Source organism: Macaca fascicularis, chromosome 1, assembly GCF_037993035.2.
Source record: "Macaca fascicularis isolate 582-1 chromosome 1, T2T-MFA8v1.1".
NCBI classification, from domain to species: domain Eukaryota; kingdom Metazoa; phylum Chordata; class Mammalia; order Primates; family Cercopithecidae; genus Macaca; species Macaca fascicularis.
Window position 1 is genome coordinate 63,608,455 of NC_088375.1, and position 8,847 is coordinate 63,617,301.

The following is an 8,847-nucleotide window of genomic DNA, read 5'->3' on the forward strand; positions in this document are numbered from 1 at the left end:
AATATCCAGAAGGGCTGGCTGACTGGCCAGCCTCTAGCAATGCTTGAAAAGGCAGGTAAATCCTGAGTCAGCAAATGGAAAAAGAAAGCAAATTCAGTTTTTCAACAAGGTCACATTTCCAAGCAGTATTTGGCATGTTACATCAAGTACTGAATTGGTACTAGGCAGATGGATCTAAGCAATTGATATTAGTAAGTTAACAGGTAAACAGAATAATCTTTACCTTCATTTTAAAAGAAGGTATTTAACCGCATTTCTCACTTGTAAGTGGGAGGTAAACATTGGACACACACATAAAGATGAGAACAACAGACACTGGGGACTCCCAAAAGTGGGGAGAGAGAACTCCCAAAAGAGTTGAAAAACTGCCTACTGGATGTTATGTTCACTACTTGGGAGACAGGCTAAGCAGAAACCCAAGCTTTAGCATCACACAATATATCCATGTAACAAACTTGCACACGTACCCCTTGAATCGAAAATTTAAAAAATGAAAAGGTATTTAAAAAATAAACAGGTATTTAAAAAATAAAGTCTCCATTTCTGCAATCCTCTTGAGCTATCAGTATAAAACAGCGCTTTAACAAACTCACATTAAAGGCCAATAACTACCATGAATACAAGACTTAGTTCTCATTTATTTGTGATTTTGCAGGTGTTCAAACCAATGAATGAAAATCAATGATCTCTTCATATCAATGAAATTTGCTACTCCACTATTATCTTCAGAATCATAGTAATCAAAATGCTACCTGAAAATGGTAATACAAAAGAGAACTATTAATACAAGGTTTCAGAAGACTGTGTAAGTTAAAATAACTGGCATTCAAAAAACACACAACAAACCACCAAAGAGTTTGGCCCCTTTTCTCTCTCTGATATGTGGCCTCTGATCTCTTAGGGCAGTGGTTTTCAACGTCCGTGTAGCAGAATCACCCGAAAAGCTAACAGAACATATAGAAACCCAGGATTTGTATTTAAATGTAAATACAAAAGGCCTGGGTCTCTGTATCTTTACCAAGTTCTCCAGGAATGGTTTTCAAACAAGGCTAATCACAATCACCAGGGAAGCTTTGAAAACAACACATTCCTAGGCTTCATCCCTAGAAATTCTCATTCAGTAGGTTTGAGGTTGGGACCCAAAAATCTTTTTTTTTTTTTTTTTTTTTTTTTTTTTGAGATGGAGTTTCACTCTTGTTGCCCAGGCTGGAGTGTAATGGTGCAATCTCAGCTCACTGCAACCTCTACCTCCCGGGTTCAAGCAATTCTCCTGCCTCAGCCACCCAAGTAGCTGGGATTACAGGCGCCCGCCACCATGCCCAGCTAATTTTTTGCATTTTTAGTAGAGATGGGGTTTCAGTATGTTGGCCAGGTTGGTCTTGAACTCCTGACCTCAGGCAATCTGCCTGCCTCAGCCTCCCAAAGTGCTGGGATTACAGGCGTGAGCTGCCACATGTGGCTCAGGACCCACAAATCTTAAAACATTTAAAAAAATTTTAACAAACTTCCCAGATATTCCTGATCAGCCAGACTTGGGAACCACTGACTTAGCACACTTATTTCAGGTCTATCAAAGAACTTCAGGCCTCTGAGTTTACCAAGAATATCGATAACTTTGGTTAGGTTATAAGCCACCATCCTAGAGAGAATTTAACAAATTAAACAGTCTAGTAGTGATTTGATACTAAAAAGCCCTGCCCAATTTAGTACTTAAATTACCTAATGATTTTCTGTCTATCCACTTTCCTCCCCCAGGCTAGGGCCTGCATGTAATATGTTTCCTATGACTAAGTGCCTATGTGCTCACAAACTTGCCCCAGTGGAGGCTGTTAACTTCTCCCTTTTCTTCTTCCATTTAGATTCCCAAAGCTGTGAGGAGCAGACCTATTTCGAAGCATCACAGCCAACTGATGCCACTTGCAGTATTATGCATTAAGACATCCACCCAGAAACCTGCAAATCGGAGACACTAGACAACCCTATCATGAGGATTAAGCTCTTTGTGGAAGAAAATGCTCTCATTGCATGAAATAGGTAGTTTAAAAATGACTTTTTTTTTTTTGAGATGGAGTCTTGCTCTGTCACCCAGGCTGAAGTGCAGTGGCATGATCTCGGTTCACTGCAACCTCTGTCTCCCAGTCTCAAACGATTCTCCCACCTCAGTCTCCAGAGTAGCTACAGGGATTACAGACACGTGCCATCACGCCCAGCTAATTTTTGTACTTTTAGTAGAGATGGGGTTTTGCCATGCTGGCCAGGCTGGTCTCGAACTCCTGGCCTCTAGTGATCTGTCTGTCTTGGCCTCCCCAAATGCTAGGATTACAGGCATGAGCCACCATGTGCAGCCAAAAAACTTGACTATTCTTGATGCCAAGACAAGAGAAACTTAATTATGACTTTAGAAGTTTCAAAAATACAGTGACTTCTGGGTCACTTCTAATAGCCAAAAATCCGTAGATGTCCAGACCCCCTCCTTCTGCATTCCAGAATCAGATGTTTACATTCCAAGACAGAAAGAATCTGAAACAATGGCCCACAAGAAATTTGGGGAATGACATTTGATCTCATTTTCCTCTCAATTGGAGGTCATGATATCAATGAATATCAAATGGAAAAATAAGCTCAAAAGTAGGTGAGAATCATCTCTAAAACGCAGGTGCTGATTTCTAATCCTTCTCACAAAATTCCGAATCACAAATCGAGGGCTGATGAGATGATCTTACACAGAAGGCACTAACTGGCACTAACATGAGCCAGCAACACGTCAAAGGCTAATCCAGGAGATGCAGAAATGCACACAGGTCCCAGGTGTCTTTTCTAAGTGACAATGGGCCTCCTTACTGGACAGTAGTCAGGAGACAATTCAAATGTACTTAAAACTGTCAGGTGGAAAACCAAAGGGAAGAGACTTAAAAGACCTCCCAGAACTGGGATGGAAAACAAGCCAAACACTACTAGCAGCAGGACCAGCTGGAGGACTTGGTTTGTAGATTGATGTAGTCCCCTTGGGTGGACAAAGACATGATATCTTCTCTGGAATTTCTCATCATCTTTTCAATGAGGACTCTAAAAAACAAAAAATAAGCCTGAGAAGCTTATTTTGGAGGAAAAGCAAAAATGGCAGATGTAGTCTGGTTTATCATCAGAGACTATTTGGTAAAGCCAGAAGGTTTAAATGCCCCTTTGTCCCCAGTTATCTCAGGAGAGAAGACAGTATCCCTGACCTTTAGGGGCTGGCATTCCAGCGGCTCAGTCTGTCACTGTCGGCTTAGAAACAAGAAAAGAGGGTCCACAGGGCCACGGTGGAAGATGGATACCTCTGCATGCTTATCAGCATGAGCTACTTACCTCATAGCCTCATTAATATTTTTGTTCTCCTTGACTGATGTTTCTGTCCAACCTGTGAAACCATTCTCTTTACTGAAACGGTCAATCTGGTCCCGGCTCACTGCCCAAGGGGACAGATCACACTGGCAAAGAGAAAAAATAAAAGGCAATATCATAAACTTCCTGGGAATAAGAATATGGCTCAGATACTGTGGATTTTAAATATTTTTCCACAAATGGATAAGAACACCAGCATCGGAAATCTACAGTCGACATTCTTCCCAAAGAAAGTCTCACCCTTGGCCGGGCGCAGTGGCTCACGCCTGTAATCCCAGCACTTTGGGAGGCTGAGGCGGGCAGATCATGAGGTCAGGAGATTGAGACCATCCTGGCTACCACAATGAAATCCCGTCTCTACTAAAAATACAAAAAATTAGCCAGGTGTGGTGGCGGGCACCTGTAGTCCCAGCTACTCGGGTGGCTGAGGCAGGAGAATGGCGTGAACCCGGGAGGCGGAGCTCGCAGTGAGCCGAGATCGGACCACTGCACTCCAGCCTGGGCAACAGAATGAGACTCCGTCTCGAAAAAAAAAAAAAAAAGAAAGTCTCACCCTCAACATCCTTTGAAAGGAGGTAGAGATGATTCTGTCAACTTAAGAAGGGGAAATTGATGCCCAGAATCAGAGACTTTACTTCCTTTCTAACCACAGAGGCTAGGGATCATTTTCTTTCTTTCTTTTTTTTTTTTTTTGAGACAGAGTCTCGCACTGTCACCCAGGCTGGAGTGCAGTGGCACGATCTCGGCTCAGTGCCAGCTCCGCCTCCCAGTTTCACGCCATTCTCCTGCCTCAGCCTCCCGAGTAGCTGGGACTACAGGTGCCCGCCACAACGCCCAGCTAAATTTTTGTATTTTTAGTAGAGATGGGGTTTCACCATGTTAGCCAGGATGGTCTCAATCTCCTGACCTTGCGATCCACCCACCTCGGCCTCCCAAAGTGCTGGGATTACAGGTGTGTGCCACAGCGCCCGGCAGGCTAGGGACCATTTTCTGAGATTGGCCACATACCTTGTTGGCCAAGAGCAGGCAGGGCACCAGCTCTCCATTGGGTAGTGTGAGCTTGCTGTCTAGGTCCTGTTTCCACCTCTGGCTGTTGCTGAAGGTAGTGGCATTGGTAACGTCAAACATAATAACACAGGCAGAGGCATCCCGATAATACAGTCGTGTCATAGAGGTGAAGCGCTCCTGCCCTGGGGAGAAAAGGGAGAGTTCTCAAGAAGGTGACCCAAGAGCCAGCCTCCGCATCCTCTCTAACACCTCAGCCTCTCCCCATTCCTTGTGGAGGGGGGCAGTAAGCATATGTGGCAGAGGGAGTCACTCACTTTCCCCCTCTGACTCTTGGTTTTCTATCTATCCCGTAAAGGGATAATGAAGCCTGATTATTTCCAAGGCAGATTCCGCACCCCGATTGCTCCAGTCCATATCCCTGCTCTGCTGCATACTATTTGACTTCGGGCAAATTAAGCTCTCAGTGCTTCAGATTTCTCATTTCTAAAGTAAAGATAAAAGCAATAACTTTTTTTTTTTTTTTTTTAAAGAGTTTCACTCCTGTTGCCCAGACTGGAGTGCAATGGTGCCATCTAGGCTCACTGCAACCTTCGCCTCCTAGGTTCAAGTGAATCTCCAAAAGCAGTAGCTTTTATGATAGGGTTGGTGTGAGGATTAACGAGTCAGTGAATTTAAAATGCTTAGAAGAATGCTTGGCACATAATAAGGATTCACTATTTTTACTGTATCTATTTTCTGGGGATCTTGTTTTTCACCAAGGTCAGCCTTAAACCTAGAAAAAGGACCCTCCCCTGCTGTGGGAGTATGCACTATAGTCTGGACAATCCACCACCTTGCCAGCCCCTCCATCCACATAGAGACTGCTCTAGATCTATTCAGGGCAAAACATCTACAAAAGCTCTGCACCTATTCAGCTCGTGTGTCCTCAGAGCAGCTCAATCATTCCAGCTTCGGAAAAAAATTTCTGGCTTTGCTGCCCCATTTTTTTTTTCCTCAGATTTTCCTGGTTAAATCAAAATTTCTTCCCTCGTTCCTATCCAGCCCTCCCACTTTACCTGCAATATCCCACAGCTGAAGTCGCACTATCTCGGAGTCAGACCACTGGAGAACCTTCAGAGCAAAATCCACTGAAAATATATGTACATTATACCTTAATAAAATTTCACTGTAAAAATGAATAGGGATAAACTCAAATCAAATAGGCAGTGACAACCCGATGGACACACAACTCGAATCCCATGTTTATCTTTAAGCCCTCAATTCACTGAGATGAGTCCACACATGTGTATTAAGTGTGAGATGGATGGTTCATACTCACTCTCCAAAGGGGTTTCCAGCTTTTACTCTCCTGTCAAGCTCATCTGTTTGCTACTACTTGTCTCCAAGACTGGGGGTGGGAGTAACTATGAAAACAACTCTCATTCTCAGGTTAAACAGTTTCTGGGAGATTTAGGGGGTTTTCTCAGGGAAGGGGTGATGGGGGAGAAGGGGGAAATGAGACAAGTGTGGTTGTTTCTGTATCTTCCACATTCAATTTCACTGCTGGTTTCTAATCAAATTGTATTATGAAAACAACACACCCTGGGGAACTCTACATCCACCATAAGGTTGCAGGTATTATCTTGGGCAAGAATGGAATAAACGGAAAAGGTCCCAGAGGAGTCCCAAGAAGACACTGTGTGGATGTTGCTGAAGAGTCCTGCTGGAATCTACCACAAAGTCTGCAGATGCTGAGACTCCTTAAGGCTAAGTATTCCATGGGGAAAAGCTTTTGGCTAAGGAGAGAAACACAGTAATTTCTGAGGTTTGGAAATATTATCTTTCACATCTGTAACAGGAATCAAAACTAAGGGAAATTTAGACTAAACACTGAAAAAAAAAATTAGCCAGAGTCAATTATATTCTTTGTTAAAGGAAAACTACAGCAATTGTTAAAAATTAACTATTAATAGAAGGCCAATTTTAACCCAAATCCGTGAAATAGGGACCCTTATATTATTTAGGAGTGGAAGGGCAGAGAGGTCAGGATAGTGTGTCTGAAACTTTGAACCTTTAATTTTGCCAGACTTTAATGTTTTGTTCCTTTGTTTTTGAGACAGGGTCTCACTCTGTTGCCCAGGCTACAGTGCAGTGAGTGGTGCGAACGCGGCTTACTGAAGCTTCGACCTCCTGAGTTCAAGCAATCCTCTAGTCTGAGTTTCCGGAGTAGCTGGAACCACGGCTACTTTTTTCTTTAATTTTTGTAGAGGTGGGGTCTTGCCATGTTTCCAATGGCTGCTCTCGAACTCCTGGGCTCAAGCAATCCTCCTGCCTCAGCCTCCTAAAGTGCTGGGATTGCAAGTATGAACCACTGCACTGGGCCCTACTGGGGGTTCTTAAGGAGAATGTTTTAATTGCAATGTGAATGCTTAATTTCTTTTTAAACTTCCATATGAACAGGAGCACACATTTTCACTTTTTCCATTGGTACGTTTTTCTCCCCTTAAAACAAGTTCTTTTAAGAGAGAAAATTTTAAGTTACTCTCCCCCATCACCAGCTCTTCCTAAATACCTTCTAATTAACAATAAGGCATTTCTACCTCTGAAAAAATAGTTGAGTAAAAAGGCCATACCCGGGAAAGAAAGGAATGAACTCAGTGTTCTCTTCCTCCCTACCTTCTTCAGTTTGAGGAAAAAGTGGTGGGAAGATAGGTCAGAGAAGTGGTATATTTCACATTCTTCGAAGAATTCCTTGGTTACTTTTATTTAAGCAATCAACGGACAAAAACACAGCTCATCAGCCCTCATGGGCATCTGACTGCGTAGCCAAGGGGCTCGTTTGGGGATTTTGTGTCTTCCATCCCACCCACAGCCCCACAACAAAGCTAGAGTCCTTCAGACCAGTTCCGCTTCCTGCGTTCTCCCACTGAAGCCAGGTTAAACACCTTGCGGTTCCTTCCTCAACAGAGGTGCAGAACTACAGCCCCAGCCGGCACCTAACCAGGAGGCCCCCAGAGGATCTCAGCTGCTTCTGCTGATTGGAGAGATGCCAGACAGCTGAAAGGCTGGAGACTTGAGTTCACAGTGCGCCTGCAATAAACAGCAATTGCTTATCCTCATCCTCCCTTCCCTATTTCTCATCTTCAAGCCTTTGTTCTTACCTTTCTCCTGGCAGTGGGGTCAGGTTGGGAAAAATCTAACTGGGGAAACTCAAGAGAGGCTTGTAAACGAAACACCCGGCAATTACACCATTTAGGTTCCCAGACAGTACTTCCTGACCCGAAGAAGGACCCAACAACCGACAGCAAATCCGGATCCCACTTGGGTCCCCAGCTCGAGTCCGCGGTCGAGGCCTCCTCCTCCCCCTCCCCCGAAAGACGTCTCACCTCCCACCGTGGACTTGTAGTGTTTGCTGAAGCTGTCCTGGGAATATCGCTGCACCAGCGACGTCTTGCCCACTGCGGCGTCCCCCACCACCAGAACTTTGAACAGGTGGTCGCGGCTGCCCATGGCTAGCGGGGCGTGCGTTTTAGGGAGGCGGGAAGTGGGGGAGTCGCTTGTTTTAACCCCTTTGGCTCCGGACCCTCTTCAAACTGAAGTGAGGCATTCCCACCCACCGCCTGTGTGGGCTGCTCTGACGAGAAAGCAAAAAAGGAAACTTTGCACTCAAACTATACGTGCTTCCTCCCCCGGCGGCCGCAACCTGGGTGGGGCGCAGGGCGCAAGCTCCGAGCCCCCGGCTGTTCGCACCTTCCCCACCCCCTCCTGGCCTGACTGCCGAGAAACGGGACCAGGCGCCTCGGAACCTCCCCACCAGGACTTTCCCGGAGCGGCTCCGAGTCAGTGACTGAATCCCAGTCAGCTCATTACACCACTGGGGCCAGATGATGAGGACCCTCCCCTTGCAGCACATACCAAATTGTCAGGAAGGAGCAGCCGGTACCTTTCTATTCCCTAGACGTCGTCCCGCGCCTCTCTCTAGCCTTCCTCCGCCAGCGTCACGTGCAGGGTTGCCTGGAGCACTACATTCCCCAGCTTTCCTCGCGGTAAAGAGAACCAGCCGAGTGCGGAGGCTCACCCGCGAAGCCTCCTGGGAAATGTAGTGTATTCTTTTTTTCGTTTTAAGCCAACCTACACAAAGTTTCAAGGCTTCAAAACTCCTTCAACAGTTCGGAATCTTATTCTGAAACAATTCTGGGTCAGTTAAGGTCACTTAAGAGGAGATTTGTGCAACGTGATCTCACTGGCCTGAATCCATCCCCAGATAGTCTTCTCCTGTCTTTAAAGGTTTAACGGAGTTAAGATTAAAACTTATTTCGTTAGTAAAAGTCCAAGCCTCATCCATAATGCTCCAAGTGAAGTCCATTTCCTATTCCTTCAAATAGATAGACAAGCCCAGGACTTTGTGAAATGACTCATATTTTCTGTATGAACTTGCCCAATACCAGGCAAGTTCAGGAAAACTTGACCCAAGAG

The 8,847-nt window shown here is 45.1% G+C and overlaps 1 protein-coding gene across 20 annotated transcripts; it reads right to left on the reverse strand.

Moving 5' to 3' along the window:
• Positions 1-611: 611 nt before the first annotated feature.
• On the reverse strand, positions 612-8,383 carry RAB29 (RAB29, member RAS oncogene family). 20 transcript variants are annotated; one of them, XM_074034620.1, is made up of 7 exons: positions 8,315-8,383; positions 7,758-8,005; positions 7,317-7,461; positions 5,448-5,519; positions 4,393-4,574; positions 3,349-3,470; positions 612-3,066 (listed from the first exon to the last, which is right to left on the reverse strand). In XM_074034620.1, exons 5-7 carry the CDS (start codon positions 4,552-4,554, stop codon positions 2,955-2,957), a joined length of 396 nt encoding a protein of 131 aa, XP_073890721.1. In that variant the 5' UTR covers positions 4,555-4,574; positions 5,448-5,519; positions 7,317-7,461; positions 7,758-8,005; positions 8,315-8,383; the 3' UTR covers positions 612-2,954. The 20 variants fall into 20 exon arrangements, with proteins under 20 accessions (XP_073890721.1, XP_073890745.1, XP_073890736.1 ...); XM_074034644.1 differs by having other exon boundaries at positions 7,758-8,000; positions 8,287-8,383; XM_074034635.1 differs by having other exon boundaries at positions 8,287-8,383.
• Between the last annotated feature and the right edge of the window lie 464 nt (positions 8,384-8,847).

Excerpts from the sequence above, each read along its gene's own strand:
- RAB29 (XM_005540614.5), bottom strand. The coding sequence starts at position 7,881 with ATGGGCAGCCGCGACCACCTGTTCAAAGTTCTGGTGGTGGGGGACGCC. Across the intron at positions 5,520-7,757 it reads CTACAAGTCCACGGTGGGAG|TGGATTTTGCTCTGAAGGTT; the intron begins GTGAGACGTCTT and ends ATATATTTTCAG. Across the intron at positions 3,471-4,392 it reads GCCTGCTCTTGGCCAACAAG|TGTGATCTGTCCCCTTGGGC; the intron begins GTATGTGGCCAA and ends TCTCTTTGCCAG.